The 27,042-nt window shown below is 30.9% G+C and overlaps 2 protein-coding genes across 3 annotated transcripts; both read left to right on the forward strand.

Moving 5' to 3' along the window:
- The first annotated feature begins 478 nt into the window (after positions 1–478).
- LOC131954936 (uncharacterized) lies at positions 479–3,735 on the forward strand. 2 transcript variants are annotated; one of them, XM_059318786.1, is made up of 4 exons: positions 479–558; positions 1,501–1,637; positions 2,590–2,804; positions 3,636–3,735. In XM_059318786.1, the coding sequence occupies exons 2-4, from the start codon at positions 1,518–1,520 to the stop codon at positions 3,685–3,687; spliced, it is 387 nt and encodes a 128-aa protein (XP_059174769.1). In that variant the 5' UTR covers positions 479–558; positions 1,501–1,517; the 3' UTR covers positions 3,688–3,735. The 2 variants fall into 2 exon arrangements, with proteins under 2 accessions (XP_059174769.1, XP_059174770.1); XM_059318787.1 differs by lacking the exon at positions 479–558 and adding an exon at positions 841–898.
- Positions 3,736–9,257: 5,522 nt separating this feature from the next.
- Positions 9,258–15,114, forward strand: LOC131954932 (C-type lectin lectoxin-Thr1-like). Its single transcript, XM_059318782.1, has 7 exons — positions 9,258–9,328; positions 10,215–10,315; positions 12,593–12,678; positions 12,967–13,052; positions 13,437–13,530; positions 13,679–13,879; positions 15,083–15,114. The coding sequence occupies exons 2-7, from the start codon at positions 10,308–10,310 to the stop codon at positions 15,112–15,114; spliced, it is 507 nt and encodes a 168-aa protein (XP_059174765.1). The 5' UTR covers positions 9,258–9,328; positions 10,215–10,307.
- The last annotated feature ends 11,928 nt before the right edge of the window (positions 15,115–27,042 follow it).

Below are 27,042 nucleotides of genomic sequence, written 5' to 3' on the forward strand. Positions count from 1 at the left end.
ACTTAAGTTGTCCGGTTTTCTAACACAAGGCTCTACAGCTGTACACGATCTTCATAGTTTACATATACAAAACTCTTCACTGACGTGTCAAAAAAATTATTTGATTTTCGTCGAGTAAACAATTTTCATTTATGTAGGCGTATGTTAGTATAAATTACAGGAAGATCCCAGAACCATCTATTTACGATATGTTAAATTATGCATGAATGGGTCAGGAATACAGGAAGGACTCGGTAGAAATGTGTGGATGTCGGCAGTTTAAAAGTAATTTGTATGCAATACGTGGTTGAAAATGTCGTCAATCAATAAATTATGTTTCTATACTGGTACTTGCTGATTACGAAACATTGCCGTTACTGAATAAATAAATAAATTGTAAACAGCTCTTGTCATTTGTCCAAAACACATTAATTTACATGATAAAAATGTGAATGTGTATAAAACATACGACGACACAAGCTAATTTTACCACCTTTACCGAAGAACGTATTTTCCAGGGAAAACTTTGTAACTAGATCTATAGTTACAACTGAATTTACACGTTCTTTACTCAAATTTGTTACGTATTCTAATGTACAATAGTATACTTAGCTTTAGTATAGTCTGAACAGCAATGGTATACGAGAATACAAGACGCTGTGCTATAAGTTAACGCTTTGTGTTAGGAAGATAAAATATAAACCAAATATAAGAAGATTATTTTAGCTGCTCGACAAAATAAACGATTCACGAAGATTATACATTTTTTAAATATCTGGTGTATAACATTTACGCAATATGAAATAAATTCTGAAAACCTCATTTAAATGTTTTTTTGAAAAATCGGTTTCCAAGCATCTTGGAGTCAGCTTGGGATACAGTAGTATAAAAGATAACAGTAGAATTAACTAACCAACAGGTTAGATGAAGAATAGTTCTTATAATTATTTAACTCTTTAACGTATATTAAGCTTTAATGTCATCAGATCTGCTTTTCTTAATCAAAGTGAATTTTTTTTTAAATCATATATTTTTAGCTTCTTCAATAAATAAAGATTAGAATATACCTGAATTGCTTCGTGACAAATATAATTACCATAGAAATTTGACTTAGTGGAACCAGATACTATAACCTTTTTCTTACCCAACAGCACGTGTTTTGTACAAAACGTGTTTTGTTGTTACATTATGTCTGTCAGATTGTAAAACTTACACTTCTAATTAAGGTTTGATATTTTCCAATGTAAACGGATTGTAAAAGTTACAATCGTGATTACAGCTTTAAGCTTTAGTTTTTTTTCTTAGTCAGTTTGATTGTGCGACAAGGCACCCTTAATTACGATATCCTATGTTTTATCGTTCTGTGTCAGACTGATTGTAAAACTTACATCCACGGCCACAGTTTTATGTTTTACTATGACAGACTTATTGCAAAAATTACACTTACGACGAACGTTTATGTTTTAGAATGTCATCAGATTGTAAAACTAACACCCATGGTTTCATGTATTAATCTGGCAGATTTGAACCTCAGCACTATGTCTCCTATTTGGATCCTCGTCCTCCTACCAGCCCTAGCAATGGCCGACAGCTTTAGTGATGCCGACAAAAACAACGATACCTTCCTATCAGAGGAAGAAATTTTTAACTACGCCAAGGTTTGTCAAATAACATATACACAATTATTTTGGTATTGATTAAGTTTTTGGCTTGTCAGGTTGTGTTCTACTTTCTTCTACGTTTATTATTCTGGTGTTGGAAAGGATTCCCTCCAACACAACTAAGTATTATGTGTCTACTTTTTTTAATCATATAGGTCTTTGACTTCGGTTTTAGAAAGCTATTTGTTGTGTATTTGCAGCAGTTGTTTGATTTTTTACTTGTTTCTCCTAGAAGAGCGGATGTCCCCAGCTATCGAGCCTCACTTGTCCTGGGGTTCGAGCTCGTACCTTTTCTGTTCACAGCCATGAGGTTTATCGATCCTACCACGCCGACCACTAGTCAAGTTTCTTGTACCTATAACAAAAATATTTCACGTAAAGTTCGTTTTAAACGACTTTAGTGTATTCTGGTCTAGGAATACATTTATAAATTATACCATCATATTTTCAGTGAAAAGGACGACACCAGACTTATTTCCGTGCAAGGCTAGTTAAAATTGAATAGTCCTACACGATACAATTTTATACAGCTATCATATTCGACATGAATAAAGCTCAGCTACAGTAAAAGAAATCTTCCTCTTGCCAATATTCTATTCGCGGTTGCCGTAAGACACTTGCCTGAATGCCATTGGTCCGAAGACCGATTTTCCGAATGGACACTTGCCCGAATGCGAGAACTGCTCGAATGCAATCTATTTTATCGGTCACCGGTAATTTTCCTGGCAGTCCCACACAACATTCTTGCTTCTGCCAGGTGTTTCTCCGCCATGCACTCACAACTAAAATACTTTATCCGGAAAATGAAACAAAAGCAAATATTCTCGTCTACTGTCCATACGATCTAAACCTAAAATAACTTATTAATTGTCTCTGACTTAATCTATCATCAGCCCAGTCGTATATAAATCAACGCTTTGATCCTGAGTTATCATTTTATATTCAACAGAGATGGGATGGGAATAACGACGGCATCCTCTCTCAGTTAGATTTCTATAACATGATGAAGGTCGTGCAGCCCTCATTTGCCAAATTCCACGCGGCCATGTTTAAAGCCTTAGACGTCAACGGCGACTTAAAGCTCACCAATGTTGACAGCGCTGCTGCGTTCAAAAAGATCGACGTCAACAAGAACGGCAAAGCGGAGAAGTCCGAGTTCACTAAGTAAATATTTTTATTTTTTCTTATTGAAATTTAATTAAAAACTGTCAAGTACACACCTTTAGTCAAACGGTTAAATTGTATGACAATGGCAAAAATGGAAAAGCTGAGTTCTATACGTAAAATGTTTTCATTTTCATTTTAAAATTTAAATTACTATTCATCAAGTACTTACAATTGGTGGTAATCTAGTATGTAGAACGTCCATGAATCTACTTGGCTATCGTGGGTTTCTGACTCTTTGAAATGGAAGTAAATTACACATAGTCGTTACTTAGATTTAGATTTTAATATTCTTGGCGTAAATGTATTTCACTTTATTCCTAAAACATTAAGCAATAATATAAATAGTGCAGAGATTTAATTTGTATTCGAGAAATTATAATTTTAAAGTATACAATATAATCTTTAAGAATAAGCACAAAATATGTAACACTTATTTATTCTACATAATTTTGTTTACTATCAGTAGTTTTAAATTGTTTGTTGTGAAAAAGTAAATTGAATGTAAAGCTCCTTTTTTAAACCTAATAGTTCATTAGGTAGATGAAATAGTGTTTACATGTTTCTTGACCTCAGCATAAGAAAGGATGGTATGGTCAGCACTTTGCCCAGCTGATGTTACTCTCGTGAATCAGGTACACGTCTGAGCTGGATGGACTGTGTAACGTCCTGCAAAATAATGTCCAGGTCCGAACTCGTGTGCCTCTGGCTAGCAGTCGAAAGCTCTACCTCCCAACCACGCAGTCCTATACCAAACCCCTTATCCCCAATTTATACCTATACCCCCTCTAATTGTACCGAAACTTAAAATGTTTTTTGTTTTCTTTCCAGATGGGGTTCATTTCTATCACTCGACGCGTTTGCCGTAAGAATTGTCAATTGAAGATTATGTAATTGTTTTCTTTGATGTAAGAATAAAATTACATATTTTCATGAGTATTTGAAAGCAAGAATTTGTAGTTTTTCACTGTATAAATGTTGCGTTCTCGTATATAATACATATAAGCATACATTTGTGTAATCATGTTATTGATTTTGCCCTCAAGTTGGTGTATAATTCCTTTACATCCTTCCAATTTTTTAGAATTAAACGTTCGTTTTAAAAATCAAGGTGAAAAAATTTAAACTCCATATAATTAGTTTGCATATATCTGTCTGATGTAACAAAGCAAATGATGTAATTAATATGATTAGATGCAAATTTATTCAAATATTTACAGTTATTATGTGATTTAGCAACTTAACCCTGTCTCTTTATTTTTCTCCGATTCTTCATCGTAAAGTAAGAAGTAACTCAATACATTTAAAGGAAACTTAGGATTTCAGTCGCAATCAATTTATTTTTCTTGGTTGGAGAGCAGGTATACTGAGATCCCCATTTTAAAGTAACTAAACGAAGCTTAAATGGTACACACAATTTCATCGTAGAGAATTTATCATCGTACATACTTTTAAAATTTTGCTGTGAGATATTTTGTTTCAGATATTTTGTCTGAGATCATTTGTCCGTGATATAATATGTCCTGGTATATTTTGTCCTGGTATCTTTTGTCCGTGAGATCATTTGTCCTGAGATCATTTGTCCTGAGATCATTTATCGGTGAGATATTCTGTCTGAGATATTTTGTCTGAGATCACTTGTCCTGGGATCATTTGTGTTTGTGTTTGTATTTGCGTTTGTTTTTTAATTGTGTTTGCGTTTGTGTTTGAATTTGAATTTGCATTTTGGTTATGTTTGTTTTCTTTTGTGTTTGCTCTTGCGTGTTGCGTTTGTGTTAGCATTTGTGTTTGTGTTGGCGATTTTCGTTTCTTGAATTGTATTTGTGTTTACGTTTGTGTTTGAGATTGCGTTTTCTTTTGCGTTTGCGTTTCCATTTGTAATTGCGTTAGCGTTTGTGCTTGCGCTTACGCTTTCGTTTGTGGTTTTTTGTGTTTGCTTTGTGTTTGAGTTTTAGTGTGTTTGTGTTTGTGTTTGCTTTGGTTCAGTTCATAAGCGGTTAGATTTAAAAAAAAAAAAAACAAATATTCACGGGGCGGAGCACGGGTATGCAGCTAGTACTATATAGTGATGCTTGCCTTAGGTAATGTACACGTTTCTTATATATATATATATATATATATATATATATATATATATATATATATATATATATATATATATATATATATATATATATATATATATATATATAACCAGTGACGTAACTTCCGAAAGTTTCAAGTATCCACCCAACCCCCACATCTCCTTTCACCCCCTCCCTGATAATCATTTCTAAAAGAAACCTTGCTTGTATTGCCATGTTGAACTTTTATTCTCATCTGAACACCAATATGGAAATTAAAATAAACCGGGAGTGATCTCCCTAAACTTTCTCGAATATTCTTATATAAAATAACAGGGGATGGGAACTCGGGCTATAGACATGATTTTTAATCCATTTTAAATACTTAAAGTTTTAAAAATAGAATAAAATCTCGTAGACAAATTAATTGCACACCAAGTGAACGCCCAATAAAAAAGCGCATAATAGTGCGCAATATTATTAGTACTTTTAAAATTTACATTAGTTTTTTGAGAAATCGGAAGTATCGTAAATTACTACTTCCAGTCAACGGAAATTACTCAAAATTTAACAGGAGGTAGAGAATTAGATCTTTTACTTACATGTGAAATTTCATTTATCTATCTGAAATAGTACTCAAATTATAGGCTTTTGAAAAATTCAAAGTAGGAAAAGTACCACTTCCGGTTATCGGAAATCGCTCAAAAGTTGATACGGATCTACGATTTTGATATAATACTTATATATGAAATTTCATCAACCTAGCTGTAATGGTACTCAAGTTATCGTGTTTACACACGGACACACACAGACACACACACACAGACATACGGACAAGATTGCAAAATTATGTTTTTCCGTATCAGTGAGGTGTAAAACGTCGAGATCTGTAAAAATCTCGATTTTTTTTTTTGCACGATTACAATACTTTCTCTATACTTCGTATATACGAGAAAGTAAAAAACTACAATAGGTAAAGCATGTATTGGCACCGCATTAGCAAGGTTAACTCAAAGACAGACATTGACATATGCAACTAAGAAAACATCACAGATAAAAAATGGTTTAGCCTTAAATGGACACGCTACATTAAAAAAGGGCAATATTGAAAAACAACTCCAAATATATTTAACAGAGAGCTTTTATTAGCCTAACATCCTCGGGCAGATGAGGCTCGTTAGCTGGGGACAGCAGCTCTTCTAGGAGAGACAACTCCAAAAGTAAACAACTGCTGCCTTGTAGTTTGTTCTTGGTTGGACAAAGGCTATGGAAGCAAATCCAAAAAAAAGCAGACTGAAATCGGAGTCAATGGCCTCAATGGCGCATAACTAGTTTACACGTAACGCTTAATTTTGTTGGAGGCGTGGTCGAGTCGGCAAAAAATTCATGGTTGATAAATTCGAACAATTTCTCGAGTTCAAACCCACTGGCAGATAAATCTCGATCCCCTTCAACACGTATAATTAAGAACGAAGAAGAAGAAGCCTTACATCGGCACGTTACACTCTTACAGATCTTATCATAGCAGCAGCTGCTAGCATAAGTTAATTGAGCAACTACATGACTACACGACAAAGGTTAGCTTACAATTAGAAAACACACGTCATTCCCCGACAGCCAGATGGACAATTTTGGAATTCTCATGTCATTAGGTATGTCTCAATAAGTAGTAGACTGGCGTTTATGAACTAAATTTTGCTTGCAAGCACGAAATACGGTACGTGTACACGAATATTCAATGTATACAACGATTGTTTTTTAAAATATGCATGTTGCTACCCGATTTCGATCTTCTCTATTTAATAACTTTACCAACATATTTATTTGTTTAATTCATTCTATAAAAATCCTACAATACGTGAAAACTTGGCTATTTAAGCATGAAGAAAACGGGCTTTAATACATTCAGAAAAGAAACTTCTTAATATAGCTTACTTTGAGCTTTGCAAGAAGGTTATTTAGTTTTGTAAGTCTTTCTTACATTATATTCTAACTAGCCGTCCCGGCCAGGCCCTGCTCTGGCTTCTGTGAAAAACCTTTCTGTTAAAGACCAATACCTGTGTGTTTAGTAATCATCATAAACCCGGCATTGCCCACCCAAACCACAACCAACCAAAACCAAAACAACAAAACGCAATTATAACGCTAACACAATTACAAATACAAAGGAAAACAAAAACCTAACAACAAACCCAACCACAACCACAAACACCAATACGAACACAAAGAAAAAACAAACAAACGAAAAAGCAAACGAAAACAAACCAAATCCAAACGCAAAACCAACCACAAACCCAAAGAAGAAAACACAAACGAAAAAGCAAAAGAAAACAAACCAAATCCAAACGCAAAACCAACCACAAACACAAATACAAACACAACCCAAAGAAAAAACACAAACAAAAACGAAAAAAGAAAGAACAAAAACGAACCAAATCAAAACGCAACCACTAACGCAAACCCAACCTAAACACAAAGAAAACACTAACGCGAACATAAACGCAAAGTGCTCACAGTCTAGCCCGGGGCGGAATCGCCTTTTTCAGCTTAATAAACGACTATAGTACCCCAACTTATTCATAGTCTTTTGCACTCACTTTAACGAACGTAGGCGCCAAACCGAACACGGGTGGCCCGGGGCCCCAAATAGCACCCCGTATGGGCGCCAGAGGAAGCTAAGTATATAGGATGTAATAAAAACGTAGCTCATAACTTTGTAAAAAGATTTTTGATGATTTACACCAATGAATAAAAAAACTGATAATCTTAGATTTAATTCTAGACAAAAACAATGGGTTTTTTCAAACACATTTTGGCGCCCCTAGGGTCGGCGCCCGGGGAGATATGTAACCACCAGCCCCCCCCCCCTCGCTACGCCTCTGCGCCCTGGTTCCCCCGTGGGCACCACGGCGCCTACTTTTGTTTAAAAGAATATGCTCTAAATTAAGGACACGATTGGCTACTATAATTATTCATTAAATCGAGTCAGGTGACCCGACGCACTTTGTCCTCCCTGTGAGAATTATGGTGCCCACAATAGTTTCAAAGAGTACCCTTCAACAAGGACACTGTGGTACAATACAGACGATGAATAAAAGATTTAATTGTAATTAAAAACGTGGGTCTCTATGTTATTAAGTGTTTGTTTCTGTATTTAATTTACTGATTGTTTATGAGATATTTTAAGAACAAAATGAAGCCGAAAGAAGTTTTTTTTTTGAAACAAGTTTTAAAAAAAATATATAAAAAATTACTTTGATAAATCTTTATTAAAGAATCAATTAAAGAAACATTAAAATGATAAATATATTTGGGTGATCAATTTACTTAACCGCTGTCTGAGATAAAATTACGTGGACATTTCAACGTGTTTTAATATTTTTTCTTTGACAGCACTCCAGCAATTAACAGAAACTTATCCATTTAGAACATCACAGCTAGAAATTTCTCGTTTTCCCAGTAGTTCTCAGCCTTCACAGGACGGAGCCAACAACGCTGGGATCATGTTTGACATGTTTGACGCGGACCTCAATGGGGAGCTCAGTCTACATGAGTAAGGTGAGTTGGGATGTTCAAAGGTTGATCTTAAGTAATACAGAACAATACTTTCATGATAGATTCTCAGTGAACGTACATTATCTACAAGCTCAAGACCTAATTATATTATAATACAAAAGTTACATACAAAAACGTATATTATATTAATGATGTTTATTAATTATGTGCTTGACAAGTTTCGTACGGCAAAATATTTAAATTTGAAGATTGCTTTTTTCGCTCTAATTGCTTAGATGTTTAGTGCTATGAATGTTCCCATATTCAATTCTAGGTTTAGTAATTTGAGAGACTTAATTATAGATTTAGCAAAAAGGGTATCAACATTTTTGAGAAACATATTTTTAGATTAAGCAAAATAGGTTGGTGTAATTATTACTAAAATTCTAGGATGATAGTAGTGGGGGGGGGGGGGGGGGGGAGTATGCGTGATATATTATGACTACTTCTATTACTAATTATACATTTAATAAACATGTGATGAGGACGGGAACGCTCTTATTTTCCGACGACACTAAAGATATCAACAAGTTGAACTATTTTAAAAGCAAAATACAAATGGTAGCTGCAGTGAGGTAAATTCAATTAGTAAAGAAACAGAAAGTGTTAGTTTCCCCACAAGTTAAAGACAGTTACAAATACTATGGACGTTCCGACCCAAGGTCTTCGTCAGCAAGCAACAGTGTGGTTACATATTAGACAGAAAAGACAAACAGTAACACAATTTTGGACTTAGAGAAAATATAACAGACTGATCTAAAATAGATGCATATTTTATGCACAGTACTATTTAGCACCGGTGCTTATAAAAAAGGGAAAGTCTTGCTTGAATTCATTTTCCTAATAGACGATGCTAAATTACCAGAAGCATTAATGTTTAAACAAATGAAGATTTATTGTTGACAGGTATTAATAATATTAATTTAATATATAGCTGCTGTTTGTAATGTATTAAAGTAAAAGTCTTAGGTTAAAAAGCCAATTGTACTGGTTTATTAATTTTAAAATAATATTTATGATAATATTATTGAGCATTTGTGTATACAGTTCTAGTCTACATTGAATTCCAATAATAAAACTTGACATGTTTTAGCTTATGCTATTTTGAGGATTATATTCCGGATTCAATATCGTTATCAGCCATTAGCCTAGTGTTGCTCCTTTTATCAGAACCAAATATTTAAGCTGAAGTAAAGTACTGCGCAGGCTGCGCCATCAGAGGCAAAATTTATTTATACCAAAAGAGAGAAAAAATAACAACAACTGTTACTGAGTATTGCAAACATTAATTACCTTACACACACACACACACACACACACGCACATGTATATATATATATATATATATATATATATATATATATATATATATATATATATATATATATATATATATATGACATGTAATTAAGACAGCAACATTCGTAGTTAAAACATTGAAAAAAAATCATATTAAAGGCATTGTGTACATAAATATATTATTACTACAGAATATATAATTAAAGTGAGAAGGATTGAATATCTTCCACCCCCTTTCCCACACCCACAATCCCGTGCTTACGAAAAAAAAAAGTAATTTAGAAATTACACATTTCAACTTTCGCCAAATCGAGGTCACTAGCGCCTAATCCCCCCCCCCCCCCTTTCAACGGGAAAAATACTTAAAATAAGCCCTGTAGAACAAACCTTAAATTTTCTTGTTTATGTATCCAATTTCATGAAATGTCTGTTACTCATTTCTCGCAACCTCTATCAGTCATTGTTTTGCAAAATATTTTTTTTTTAAACTTAGTTGAATACAACAAACACACTTGTTGTATGCTGATTACCAATACGTCCTCAATTAACGATTAACGTAAGAATGGAGAAAATTCAAGTGCTGTAAATGTATAGGTAGGTTGTTATCTTGGTTTTCTACTGTCAATGCTTTATAGTTTATGAGTTTATAAACAATCGACGCAATCTGTTACTGAGAGTCATCTCTTATCAATGGAAACACCAAACGATAAATTCTTTATAGTAGAACATTATGGAGAAATGTGTAGCCTATAACAAACTCGAATATCGAATTCATTTGTTTGAACAAAATGCATTATAATTTATGAAAGACCTACGTAATATGTTATTGACAGTCATCTCTTATCAATAGAAACAGAAAGCGATGAATTCTTCTAAGTAGAAAATGCATGGTAACATGTATGTATCATTCTCGAATATCTATTTCATTTGTGTTGAGCCAACCGTTTAAGTTTACTATTTTTATCATGATCAGTACAAAAAAAGACGGTTGTGCTTGTTTCGACAAACTATAGATAAAAGCAAAGCACTCATATTCTCTCACATAATGTCGAGGAAATAAACACTATGCTATATCGTCGTACAGTTACAAAACCAAACCGGGATCCGAACTCAAGCATTGTCAATCGCTCCGCCACTCGTCCACGCGTCCCGCTTAACTGCTGAATGATTGCGGCTAAAGTTTCGTCCGGCAAAATTTTTAAATTTAAAGATTGCTTTTTTTTTCTCTAATTGCTTAGATGTTTAGTGCTATGCATGTTCCCATATTCAATTCTAGGTTTAGTAATTTGAGAGACTTAATTATAGATTAAGCAAAAAGGGTATAACCATTTTTGAGAAACACATTTTTACGTTAAGCAAAATAGGTTGGTGTAATTATTACTAAAATTCTAGGATGATAGTAGTGGGGCGAAAGTATGCGTGATATATTATGACTACTTCTATCACTAACTCTACAACTATACAACTAATAAACATGTGATGAGGGCGGGAACGCTCTTATTTTCCGACGACACTAAAGATATCAACAAGTTGCAGGCTACTGAACGGGTTTTTGAGTCGCATGTGGTAACAGACTCATTTAGAAGGAACTAGACTACCCGTTATCTAGTTAGATAACTGCGGGTTTAGGGGGGTCATCCATAAATGACATCACGTCTGCCAGCACTTTTCATCCCAAAATAACCAGACCCCCACATTCAAAAAGAGGTTTTTTAATATTTTAAAACCTCTACTAAACTCTACTTCACATGCCCAGTGCCGCGCCAAGTCTCAGACATGTTTGTATTTTAAGAAAAAAAAACGATTCCGGCCGAGCATGGCTCTGACCACACTGTCACTTCATATGCTGAGAACATTGAAATAGGTGAACTCTACTTCACCTGCCCTGTGCCCCGCGATGTCCTGATAGTCAACCTTATCATTCCCACATAGGCCTTAAGAAAAAATAATTGAAAACATTGTTGTAAACTATAAATAAATCATTTTATTATTACTAAAGTTATAGTTCTAAACTTTTATAATTAATGTGGTTAATCTACCAATGAATATATCAATAAATTAATTAACGGCTTTAAATTAGTTTGTAATTAACAGTGTGTTTAAGAAAGAACAATATTTACCACCCAAAATCTTTTTTACAGCTCTACACATAATGGAGATTCTCCCCAATAACAAATCAGAAAAACAAACAAAAAAAATGAGTTATTAAACGTCACTATTCAGTCATAGTTAAGCCATTGTTCTAAAACTTTAAAATTAGTGTGGTTAATCTACCTATGAATAAATCAACAAATAAATTAACGTCTTTAAATAAATGTCTGAATAACAGTCTGTCTGCAAACAAAAATTGTTCTCTACCTACTTACTATTTTACAGCCCCCCATATAGAGCAGTTTCATTACAGTACGAAAACTTGAGTTTTAGTAGTATATAGATGAATAAAAAGTGTGTGCTTGTGAGTGTCGGGGGGTTGGGGGGTTGGGGGGATAAAGAATAAAAAAGTTTTTCAAAGAATTGAAAATAATAAAATAAACAATACTGTTTTTTTTTGTAAATTGTGTTTTCGAGATTTTAGGTTTGCAATTAAGGCGGGGTTTGAGGGAGGGGGAAGACATAAAGAATAATAAGCTTTTAAATGAATTGAAAATAAAAAAATAAACTATTTGTAAATGTTTTGTTTCTCAATTTTTGTAGGTTTAAAATTAGGGTGGTAATGTTTTTTTGAACATCAGGGCTAGGGCTAGGGTTAGACCATAGGCCTCGGACATTAACAGTATCATTGCTTTAATTTAAATCAGAGCGAAAGCTGTTAATCATCTGTCGAAATTTTATAAATTAAATGGTTAGGCATTTTTGTTTCGTTAATTTCAGATTTAAACACATTGGGTTTAGCGATTCATTCAACACATATGTGTTAATAGTGTTGGTGTTTTGTCTAAAGCTGCAAGTAACAATTGGTAACTCTAATTTTATTGACTATTTAAATCATATATACGTTTAGAGTATATTTCCTAAAATAATTACTTGCTATATTGACATAATTGAAAACCCGAGTTTATTTATAAATATTTCTTTGCATTGTATTCATGAAAAAAACTATATTATATATTTAATCAAAATTCTCATAAAATATTTAAAGAGCGGTTTAGTTTATGTATATTCCCAAAACTAATTAACTGCTACATATTAACAATATTGAAAATCCGTGTTTTTTATGAATATTCAAATTTTTTTTTTATATCTAGGTTCGACCACAGGTGAAAAAAAAATAAACAGAGGCGGATTTTCATATACTCTACATACTACTAACAATACATGGGATGACGCTGAAGTAATGTATATATATATATATATATATATATATATATATATATATATATATATATATATATATATATATATATATATATATATATCAATTAAATAAAAATTTATTACTTAGAACACACACACATATATATAAAATTATATGTATTTAATTATATATATATTTGTATATATATATATATATATATATATATATATATATATATATATATATATATATATATATATATATATATATATATATATATATATATATATATATATATATATATATATATATATATATGTATATATATATATATATATATATATATATATATATATATATATATATATATATATATATATATTATTTATTTATATATATATATAGTTCTATGTAATGTAGGTGTATTGTAGAGACGTCGTTAATGGTAGATTAGCTAAAATAGCCAACAAGGAAACAGCAGAAGACATTGCTAAAATGTTTTCTCCTCCTTCCAGTGAGTATTTGTATTATTCATGTTTTGAACATACTCTTTATTTTATACAAATCGTGTATTTAACATTAACTGTTATCTAAGTTTTAGTCACACATGTTTAGCTTTATACATATGTATCATGCTAACACTGCACATTAATATTTTAAAGTTCCAGCTTGGATAGGTGCTAACAACATAGCGAGCGGACAATACCAGTGGGCTCAGGACTCCCGGCTTGTAGATGGTATCTTCTGGGCGCCGGGTGAACCGGATTTAGGTGATCCCAACAGTTGCGTTTGTTTGGCCCAATCGGCTCTATTTTACGATGAGCTGTGTACAAGCACACGACCGTTCATATGTCAGAAAATCGGTAAATACAAACTGAGTTTACCTATAATTTGTTTGTAAGAAAGATTTTTATCTGAGATTTGTATGACTTTGAGATCATGTTACCTGAGATAATTTTATTCTTAACTATCCGCTATCGGATAGGCTTTGCTCCTCTCATAGCGATTTTAAATGTAAAAGATACGGGGAACACAAATGTGTGTGTTTAAATAAGAAATAAATAAATAAACAGCAATGCATAAAGCTACGCTTAACTAAAGGTAGGGAAAGTGGCAAGGCGAGGAGACAGGGCATACAGCAAAACAGTACAACTGTATGCAAAGGTCACAGAAACGTACACCATTGTTCATCTGACCCATTCTCTGTTTCATCTAATTTTAAAAAATGATTAAGTAAATATTACTCATGTTATCATACTTATAAAAATAATCGTTTCTCAATATCTCATCTAAATATTTAAAATGATTAAGTAAATATTACTCATGTTGGCATACTTATAAAAATAATCGTTTCTCAATATCTCATCTAAATATTTACAATGCTTAAGTAAATATTACACATGGGGCATACTTGTAAAAATCGTTTCTCTATTTCTCATCTAAATATTTAAAATGATTGAGTAAATAATTAATGTAGGCCTATTTATTTTTAAAAAAATCGTTTCTTTATAGGCCTATATTTTCTTAAAATTTAAATTTATTAAGTAAATAATAAATGTAAACATACTTATAAAAGAATCGTTTCTCTAAATCTCATCTAAATATTTAAAATGATTAAGTAAATAATTAATGTGGGCATACTTATAAAATAATCTTTACTTATAAAATTGTTATTGCCACATCAAGTTCCCACAGCATTTGTTGTAAGCCCTACATGTAGGTTTAACCGCATTCTTACCATAACATAACATAAACAGGCGCTATATCTAGATGCAACGTTGCTGGTTGTGTAGTAGAGCGCTCAATTGTTAGCCCAAATGTTCGGATCTCAATCCCGACACTAGACGGCAAGACAATATTGAATCCACTCAGCTCTGATGGTTACCTGACTCTTCCCCCCTCCACAACCACCTTCATATACTGACATTAAATGCATCTACCCTGTCGGTAGTTAGGTCTAAAATGACACTTTACTTATATTCGACAATACAAAAACCAAATATATAATGTGTTCTAAGCCGGTGTTCATTTAACCAAAAACACTGTTATTTATCCCATATCTACAGGTGAAGATCCGACGACAACTATAGGTAAATGAATCTATACTATACAACATGTTTGTCTGAGGAAATACTCTATTACGTTGTTTGGATCAGATTGGTCAATAAAACTTGTAAATCATCAAAATTCCGACACAAGGCCAGACGAATACTAGACTATTCGACTCTTGTGGTTTAGTCTAAAAAGAATTCGCAAATATTCCATTTCTTTAATATTCTTTTTTACTTTCTCGTATAAGAAGAATGTAGGAACTATTGTAATCGTGAAAAAAACAAATCGAGATTTTTACCAATTTCGACGTTTTACACAATCCTGAGTCGGAAAAACATAGCTTTGCAATTTTGTCCGTATGTCTGTGTGTGTGTGTGTATGTTTGCCTGTAAACACGATAACTTGAGTAGCATTACAGCTAGGTTGATGAAATTTCATATATAACTATTATATAAAATATGTAGTCCTGTGTCACTTTCTAAGCGATAAATGGAAGTGGAACTTATTCTTCTTTCGCTTTTTTAAAAGCCTATAATTTTAGTAATGTTTCATATAGATAAATGACATTTCATATGTAAGTAAAATATCTAATGCTCTGTCTTCTGTCAAATGTTTAATAATTCCCGTTGAACGGAAGTAATTTACGCTATTTTCGATTTCTCAAAAAAAATAATTACTTAAACTTTTTAAAATAGAATAGAATCTCGTATAAAAAAAAGGAGTGCACACCAAGTGAACGCAAAACAAAATGTGTATAATAGTGCGGAATATCATTAGTAATTTATAAATTCACATGCGTTTTAGAGAATCGAAAATAGTAAAAATTACAACCTCCGGTCAGCGGAAATTACTCAAAATTTTATAGAAGACAGAGAATAAGATATTTTACTTACATGTGAAGTTACATTTATCTATCTGAAAAACTACTCAAATATCTAAAAAAACGCTCGAAAGTTGTTACTGATCTACCATTTTGATATAATACTTATATATGAAATTTCATCAACCTAGCTGTAACGGTACTAAATTTATCAAGTTTACAGACACACAGAAACACACATACACATACAGACATACGGACAAGATTTCAAAACTATGTTGTTTTTTTTTTAATCATGGATGTGTAAAACGTCGAGATTTCAAAAAATCACGATATTTTTTTCTAAACGATTACAATACTTTCTTTATTTACGAGAAAATAAAATTTTATTTAAACTTTTTAATGCAATTTTATCCAGTACTTTAAAATGCTATTTAGACTAGAGTTGAATTGCTAAAAACCCGTGCGCACCAAATGAACATAATAATGTGCATATTATAGTGTTGTATACTATTATTGGACAGCCTACTACTTTCAGAAGATTTTAATTAATTCATAGCATATTAATCAAGTATCACAAAAACTTAAGTTTAATGTCATATTGCATTTTCTTCAAGTCATGATCCATTTACCAAATTTGAAACAAATCTGTCCGTTACAAGTGCCCACATTTTTTCTTTCCCCTTTCGATCTATGACGACAGACAGATGGACGACAGACAGAAGAAGAAAGTTAAAAAAAAGCTTGTAAAAAATATAAAACTGTAATATTTTAAATGCGTGGGATGCTTTTTATATTAAAATTTTAGTAGAATCAAGTGAAAATATCACACACTTCGTGATGTAATTCACTGTTACCTTTTAAGAATTTAAGATATGAAAACGTAATCGTAGCTATATATTCTAAAATGTAGAATGCTTAGTCTTTTAAATTATTTATATTAAGATATTTTTAATGACATAATTTTAAATTTTTCAAAATGGAACTTATGCACCGTTATTAATCCACAATCTACCGATAACGAGTCGTTAATTTACTAACTAATTTACAAACGTAACTTTGAGTAAAGTTTGGTAGGGGCCTATATAATCATAAAATCAAACATAAAAGATTGACTTTCAGAAAAAAACACCACAATATAGGGGGAAATCTATTTCAATTTTCCACTGCAGATACTGTGACCAAGGCACATAACTCAAGCCTTAATACCTCTCTAGATACATCTCCAGATACAACGAAGTCGTTACCGATAAGTAATCAAAATTGCATTAGAGTTTATTTTTTGTTTTTTTAATCGCATTGGTAACTAAATATTTGTTGTGGACCTCTCCGAAGGCTCGAGTATGTACGACGTCTAGGAGATAACCCAGCACTGATGGGTAGCTATCCGTAGTTAAGGCGAGTTCACGCGTCTGGGCATGATGCTGACCATAATATTAATTAAAATGCCGTCGTCGAGCATACATGGAAACTCTACTTCACCGGTCCCATCAACATATTTTTGCTTTTTCCTTATTTAACGAATAAGAACCTAAACGTGGCTGATTCAAGGTCTCGCATCACACATTGATATTATTTTGATGCAATATTCTTGTTTCAAAAATATAAAATTAAAACAAGATTTGTTGAAAGCTGGTAGAATTAAAAATTTCGCAAATTTGATATTAATAAGGATGTGACAGGTTTATATATGTATATGCATATATATATATATATATATATATATATATATATATATATATATATATATATATATATATATATATATATATATATATATATATAAACTTAACCTTGAGTAAAGTTTGGTACATTATCATAAAATCAAACATAAAAGATGGGACTTTCAGAAAAAAAAAAACAACTACAATATAGGGGGAACTCTATTTCACTCTTCCACTGCAGATACTGTGACCAAGACACATAACTCAAGCCTTAAAACCTCTCCAGATACATCTACAGATACAACGAAGTCGTTACCGATAGGTAATCAAAATTGGATTAGAGTTTTTTTTTTTTTTAAATCGTATTGGTAACTAAATATTTGTTGTGGGCCTCTCCGAAGGCTCGAGTATGTACGACGTCTACGACATAAGGATGTTACAGGTTTATATATATATATATATATATATATATATATATATATATATATATATATATATATATATATATATATATATATATATATATATTCCTATTTAATTCTTAATAAATGTATTAGCTGTTTCGGTACATTTCAGTCCTGATTCCACCAAATACTGTAAAATGTATTGAGGAACAGCATGAATGTCTTTACAGTAAGTATAAAATGCAATTAATTAATTTTTTTTTCTCTTTCAAAATATATTTTAACAATGATTTTAATTTTTATAAAATTGAATTTTCGTTTTCAAGAATATTATAAATCAAAACATAAAACCTCACTAAAGGGGAAATACACCGAAAAAATATCTGGATTTTTTTGGCTTTAAATAAATTACAATATATAGTGCCTATATATTATAAATTATAATATATGTAATATATGCTCACTATTTTAGTTTTCTAAAACATTTCCTTACAAGTATGTTTTCGTTGGCTTTAGCGAGGTTTAAGAATATTACATATATCATTTATTTGCTGTAATGATTTTATCACTAAATATTATGAAAAGTTAAACAGATCTAATGTGTATTGATAATATGTAGCATACAGAAATCATATATACTATTTAATATACAATTAATTTACGTATAAGTGCCGAAAATGCTTCAACATTTTAAAAAGAGATTACATGTTAATTTAAAAAATAGCAACGAAAATAAAAATTTCCTGATAATAAACTTACGGATTGCGTTGTTTTTTCAAGTTTAAATTTGTGATCTTCGTACTGCTTTGATTTCCAATTTTTTTTTTATTGTTGTATGACGTTATTTGTTCACCAGGAAATATGTTGCAGCAAGCAGCAACAATCTTCCCTCCTTTTTTGAGAGAAACGGAAAATATAACCTGTAGCAAACTGGATTTTATGTCCATTAGTTTTGAAAAGAATGTTCATTTTACATCAATACAAATAGCATTTCAACGCGAAGGTAAAATAATTGTCATTAAAATTATGGTATTTTCTCTATTGTTTATAAGTAATGCTAATCTTTTTACAAGCTTTTATTTAACTCACCTCCTCTGTCGTCAGTCTAGATCGAAAAGCCGGAGCAAATTGCAAACATTTCTACTTGACAGATATGGTTCTTAATTTGTACGTGGGTCAAGACATGAGGACAATGCATCGTGACATTAAAATTGATTTAATTGGATGGCTATATATATATATTTATGAATTAATTAAAATTTTGACCAAATTAGGAGGCAAATCTAGCCAACCACACCACGCGCGTCAACACGTTCAATAGGCGCGCAATGGTTTTTAGTCATGAAATTCTATTGTAAATAAAAACATGTAAAGAACTAAAAACAAGGTAATTAAAAAGTCTAGTGACAATTTTAGCGCAATTTCCTTATGTTATCTAAAAATAGCTCTGTCCTAGCGTAAATCAAGAGCAGAGTTAGTAAAACCATTGGTTAGTTATTAAAACGTTTTTTATTATTTTTTTCAGTATTTTACATGTTTTATTTACAATAGAGTTACATGACTAAAAACCATTGCGCGCCTAACTACCGAACGTGATGGCGCAGCCATTGAACGTGATGGCGCAGTTATTGAACGTGATGACGCGTGTGGTGTGGTTGAATAAACATGCCTACTAATTCGGTCCAAATTTTAATTAATTAAAAAAAAAGTTTGTGACCGAACGAAAGGATATTTTTGAAAACTTTCTCGGCAATATTGTTCTAAATTATGGCAGGAATCGATTGGTAAACGTTTCAAGTCGCTAAGTGGTCTGGTTGTTGAGATATGGGCCAAAAACTGCATTTTTTCGAGGTTTTTTGGCTTTTCCTGGAAATCCATGAAAGAAACCCGGAATGTTTATAGCCTATGTTCATCCTCGTAACTTGCTTAACATATTTGCTTTGGAACTAGTCCTCGATATTGCTTCGTTGAGGAGGAGATACGACTTAAAGCTGCGGACACACATCCATCCATCCATTCCCAGAAAAGACGAGTTAATAAACGCAATTCTCCAGAATGGAAATTGCGCTAAAAATTTCATAAAAAACGTTTTAATAACAAGCTTTTAAGTACTAATGCACTAAAAAGTAGAAAATAAATTACAGACTACTATATAAATAACTATAAAGAAAAGCGTTTGCCACTTTAGTATTTATTGGGTTCCTTTACTAAACCCACGCTTTTCTTTATAGTTATTTAAATAGTAGTCTATAATTTATTTTCTACTTTTTAGTGCATTAGTACATAAAAGCTTGTTATTAGAACGTTTTTTATTAATTTTTTTAAATTAATCACATTTTCTAATACATAATTTGGCTAATACCGAAATTATTTATATGTACTTGCCTATTCTTTGCGTGGATTGTTGATATAAAAAAGTTATTTAAAAAAAAATGACAAAAATTATGTGTTTTTTTTAATCATAATATTTCTTAAAAATATTCTGATATTTAATAAGCTCAGAAATTTAGCATCTCCATTTGAAATATCTACTAAATAACAAGGAAAGCGAAACAATTATTTTTTGTACGTTCTTCGGACATACACTTTTTTAAACTTAATTTGTCTGAATATTTCTTTTGATTTGTTTAAACTTTTTGTTTCAGACAAGAACATAAAGGCTTCGTTATTATTTTTATTGTCAAACAATACCGTAATACCTTGTTTATATAATGTGCAATATTGGACGAGTGCTTCGATTCTTGAAGTTGAATGTGAATTCAAGAGTTTTATAACGCAAGTAAATGTCAGCCTGATCACAGACGAAGCAGTGTGTAATCTAAAGATTAAAGGAGGTACAGTAGTTAACTAAACTATGATTGAAATGACAGTTATTTTCAGAGGTCCGAGTAGTCGAATCGGTAAATCTCATGGCTGCTAAAACTGGTGACAGCCACTCTTCTAGGAGAGACAACACCAGAACCAAAACAACTGCTGCCTTGTAGTTTGTTATTGGTTGGACAAAGCTATGGAAGCAAATCCAAAAAGAAAAGCAGGCTGAAATCGGAGTCAATGACCTCAATGGCGCATAACTAGTTGACACGTATACTTAATTGTGTTGGAGGGGATACTTTCCACACAAAACGTAAGAACGAAGAAGAAGAAGACAGTTATTTTTTTTTTATTTATATAATACATTTTTCAAAATCTCAGTATCGTCAAGATGGTTATAATAATACGAGCCGTTTAGTTGTTTTATTTTCTACTTTTCAGTAATTCATAATTTGTGAATTCAACAGTACCAGTGCTGCCTCTGAAAATATTTGTTTTAAAACACTATCAGTAGCTCGTTAAGGACGATACCCCCCATTCTTTCCCCCAACTCCAGACCATGTAGGGGGGGGGGGGGTGGTAGGGAGCGCGCTTAAAGCTTGGTGTTTCTATAGTCTCCAAGAAAAGAATTATATATATATATATATATATATATATATATATATATATATATATATATATATATATATATATATATATATATATATATATATATATATATATATATATATAGTAGGAGGTCTATTCTTAAAATAATAACATTCATAATTTAGTTTTGGTCTTGTACTTTCTTACTGTACTCATTTACGATCACCGTCTCAGGGAAAAATTAAAAAATTAAAGTTTTTTTTTATTATTCTTGCCATAACAATTATCGGAAGCATCTCATTAATCTCGGTGGTGTCCATTGTAATTATTTTTTTTCTTACATTTTTTTTCAACCAGGAAGGAACGTTTTACCTGAAGGCAGATTTGCCTTAAAACTCAATGGAATTATAATGCCAATTATAGAAATAGATCATGCCAAAGCCATGGACGATGATATCGGAAGTTGTTTCGTTATGCGGAAGACGGGAAAGGAAATCACTTGGGTCACGAATTTCGATTACTCGAGAACCATTTATGAAATCCTGATCTACACTAGTAGTAAATTGTTTTTTATTATTTATCTAATGACAGAAATATATATATATATATATTTATATATATATATATATATATATATATATATATATATATATATATATATATATATATATATATATATCCATTATCCATTATCAACCTGTTTCTATGACATCGGCTCATGTAGGCGTAGTGTGGTCAGCGCTGTGCCCCTTCTCCTATACCCCACCTAACTTAAGTAAGGTACCCATCAGAGTTTGGTCGATTCAGGAACGTGCTACGGCTCTATCGAAGGCTCGAACTCCACAAAATTAGGTTAGTTAAACACTCTAGCATTCGATCACGCCGTCACCTAAATATCCGACGAGGAGCACTTGAAACTTCCGAGGGGCGAAAATTTGTCACGGTATATATTTTTCGTGTAAATCGTTTGTTGTTTTTTTTTCAGTGCGGAATCGGGAGGGGGAAGGCGGGAATGATCGTATTCTGTAAGTTACTTTAAATTAACTTCCCTCAATATAATTTTTTTTTTAGGTAACCCAAATGCCAGCATGAGCGAGTTTATAATGACTCTACAAGGTTTTGAATCCGACATTTTATTTTCCTACAATACAACAGAGTTTTTACAAGTCCACGAAATTGATGTCTTTGTACGTGACGTTTACAAAATTATGCTGAAAACTGTCGGGCTTTTAGCGGTGTGCGAGTTCAGAGTTTTTGGTGGTATGTATCCATTGTTTATAACTTTTTCAAAGGATCATATTTAAAATGTGGTAATATTAAATATAAATAAGTATAAGTATACAATTTTGTTATACGTTTATAATCATCATTATCCGCATTATCATCATCATTATTATAACTATAACTACAATTACTGTTATTATTATTATTATTATTATTATTATTATTTTTATTATTATTATTATTATTATTATTATTATTATTATTATTATTATTATTATTATTTTATTATTATTATTATTATTATTATTATTATTATTATTATTATTATTATTATTATTATTATTATTATTGTTATTATTATTATTATTATTATTATTATTATTATTATTATTGCTATAATAATATATTATTATTATTATTATTATTATTATTATTATTATTATTATTATTATTATTATTATTATTATTATTATTATTATTATTATTATTATTATTTATTATTATTATTATTATTATTATTATTATTATTTTTACTATTATTATTTTTTTATTATTATAATTACTATTATTTTTATTATTATTATTATTATTATTATTATTATTATTATTATTACTATTACTATTCTAATTATTATTTTTGTTATTAACATTGTTTATTATTATAATTCTTACTAAAAGGATATTTTGTTTTAATATTATTATTACTTTTATTATTATTATAAATATTATTATTTATTATTATTATTATTATTATTATTATTATTATTTTTATTTTGATTATTAACATTGTTAATTATTCTTATTCTTACAAAAATGATATTATGTTTAAATATTATTATTACTTTTATTAGTATTAATATTAATATTAATATTAATATTAATATTATTATTATTATTATTATTATTATTATTATTATTATTATTATTATTATTATTATTATTATTATTATTATTATTATTATTATTATTATTATTATTATTATTATTATTATTATTATTGTTAATTATTCTTATTCTTTTAAAAAAGGATATTATGTTTTAATATTATTATTACTTTTACTTTTATTATTATTAATATTATTATTATTATTATTATTATTAATACTATTATAATTTTAATAATAATAATAATAATAATAATAATAATAATAATTATTATTATTATTATTATTATTATTATTATTATTATTATTATTATTATTATTATATTATTAATATTTTTAATTATTCTTATTCTTTTAAAAAGGATATTATGTTTCAAATTTATTATTACTTTTATTATTATTATTAAAATTATTTTTTTTTTTATTATTACTATTATGTATATATATAATTCTCTTCTGGGAGCCGCTAGAAAACAAGCTGCAAACGCGCTCCCTACCTCCCCACCCCTACATGGTTTTAGTGAGCTGTGTTCACTCTAAATGTTTACAAGCAGAGCCAACGATTTTAAACGTAGGGGGGGGGGGAAGGAAGGGGGGGGGGTTATCGTCCTTAACGAGCTACTTATAGTGTTTTAAAGAAATATTTTCAGTGTCAGCGTTGGTACTGTCGAATTCACTAATTATGAATTACTGAAAATTAGAAACAACTAAATAGCGGCGTATGTTATGCCGCGGGCCGGCTCGTTATTTTTATTTTTATTATTAACATTGTTAATTGTTCTTATTCTTACAAAAATGGTATTATGTTTTAATATTATTTTTACTTTTATTATTATTATTATAATTATTATTATTATTATTATTACTATTACTATTACTATTATTATTATTATTATTATTATTAATATTGTTAATTATTCTTATTCTTACAAAAAGGATATTAAGTTTTAAATTTATTATTACTTTTATTATTATTATTATAATTACTATTACTATTATTATTATTATTATTAGTATTACTATTATTATAAGTAGTAGTAGATTTAGTAGTATTAGTAGTATAGTAGTAGTAGTTATACAATTATTATTATTGTTAATATTGCTTTTTTTCATTTACTATTTTTTTTTTATATTATTGTTCTTATTTTTATTGTTGTTTTTGTTATTGCTGTTGTTGATTTTTGTTTTTGATTATCATCAGTATCATTATCATTAATATTACTTTTCTTTTTGTCATTATTATTTTCATAAATATATTTGTTGATATTATTTCTGTTGTTAATGTGAATATTAATAATTATTAACCTATTAAAATTAATATTTGTGTTATTCTGGATGATTTTTCTATTAACTGAAAATGTAGTAAATTTTACAGTATAAAGATAATACACATATTAGGTTACATTTTTCAATTGTGTTGATTTAAATAAGTTTAGATGTAGAGCAATGTTATATCAAACTACTTATCTGTACATGATCCATAATCTTGATATTTAAAAAGACAGCTCCAATGGGCACGTGAGTTCTTTAACAGTGACTTAGGCACATGTAAATATTGTGTAGTCAACACTATACTCATCTGCCTTTACATTCGTAAACGTGAATCAATTATGAATTAGCGCTGAGTGGACTAAGGGACGCCTTATTGTCTCGAGCCCGGGACTTAAACCAGAGAATACTGGGTTAGCAGTCGAACGTTCTATTATTTGACCATACCGTATCTTATACATTTCACCTTTTTACAAGCTTGTATTTAATTAGCGTTCTTTGCCTGTCGTCAGTCTGTCTGTCTAGATCGAAACTCTCGAGCGAAATTTCGGGCACTTCTAGCTGACAGATTCGTTTCAAAGTTGGCACGTTGATTAAAACATAAAGGCAATGCAATCTGACGTTAAATTTGACCAAATTGGATGCCTAATTATTTTTTAATGAATTTAGTAAAATTTTGTAGGCTGTGTTATTCAACTAATCCGCACTATTAATTTTGTCACCGTACAATAATGGCACAAACACAAGCTGTAGGAACAAAACATTCACACATGCTGGATTTCAGATTGCCCGAAGAGAAAGTACGGAAGGAATTGCGAAATGGTATGTACCATGACGTGTCGCGATCAGGACTGTCAGTCTACAGGTGTGTGTAAGAAATGTGTACCAAATAGGCACGGGGACCATTGCATGGATTGTGAGTTCACATTTAGGATTTGATAAATTTTAATTTTTTTTTCTCACCGTTAGATAAATTGTTTTGTTTTGCATTTCGTTAAATATCAATTCAAAAATGTATTTTTTTAAATAGACGTAGACTGACGTGTGAGCGTGTGATAGACGAAAACAAATATCTCGAATGCGCCCTCGGCACAGTGTTACTTCCAGAATTTTTTCTCCGAGGGGGGCACTTGAAATATTCTGGGGAGGGGGGGGGGGGACTAAAATTTCAAAGGGTGGGACCGGAAACTGTTAAAGATTATATTTTCTATTTAAATTTAATTTCGTTCAGGGGGGGGGGGGGGAGCGATGAACTTTCAGGGGGTGAGGGATCCCCGAAGAGACTCCTGGAAGAAACTGCCTCGGAGAGATGATGCTTTTAATTAGGTTAACCAAACAATCTATAGAATAAAACTCCAAAATTATACAACTAAGACTAAGGATAATGGATTTACGCACAGAAAGAAAATCTTGCCGAAGATTACTTCAACGAACATATGACACGTAAAACTTAGTTTTTGTTTGGGATAATACGACCCCTCCCCCCTATGTTACACGTTGAGAACGAAGAAAAAGATAAAAAAAAATTAGAGAGTGAAAGCAAAATAACACAAATCGACTTACCGTACGGATATATGATACGGGATGAGTAACAGTTTGAACTTTATTCAGTGCAGAAAAAAAACGAAATTCGTAATTGTTTTTATCCGTCGAATTAGTTAAATTCAAATATTCAAAATACTCGAAATTTAGTTCTCAGAAAGCTATCAACACTCTTATTTTTTATATTCATGTATAAAACATTCACTCTGAAATTAAATTTCTTTCTAGATATAAAAGCACCAACGTACGATTTGGACAAAACGGCACCACCTTCATCCCGATAATTCAAATGTCCAGAGCGTCAAGTTTCACATTCTCTCCCAACATGTTAAAACTGGCTCCAGCAATAATCGTCTTGTTTTTTGTGCTTTACCTGACAATAACTAAAAGGTGAATAACGTTTAATTCAAGCATCACTTCGTAGGGGCGAGTGGTGGTAGGGGAGATCGCAGCCTCCTCAAAGCATATCTACCCCCTACCCACCCTCAATCCCCACCCCGAAAACCGAATGATATTGGAAAATAATATTCTATATAAATCAGTCTCCGCTTCACCCTCGGAAATTAAACTACTCCACCCCCCAAAAAATCCAAGCCCCCCCTCCCCCCCCCCCCCTCTCTCTCTCTTAGAGAAGAATATCTGACAGAAATTTTGTATTTCTTCTTTAAATTTTTTGTTGTTAGCAGGAGAGTGTGGTCTAATATTATAATATTAGGGCTTACGACTGCTAGCTAGCTAGTCTGTAGGAGTCTGTAGGACGTCCCTAAG

This window comes from Physella acuta, unplaced genomic scaffold (assembly GCF_028476545.2).
Source record: "Physella acuta isolate Inbredline_101_S28 unplaced genomic scaffold, ASM2847654v3 ptg001041l, whole genome shotgun sequence".
Classification (NCBI taxonomy): Eukaryota; Metazoa; Mollusca; class Gastropoda; family Physidae; genus Physella; species Physella acuta.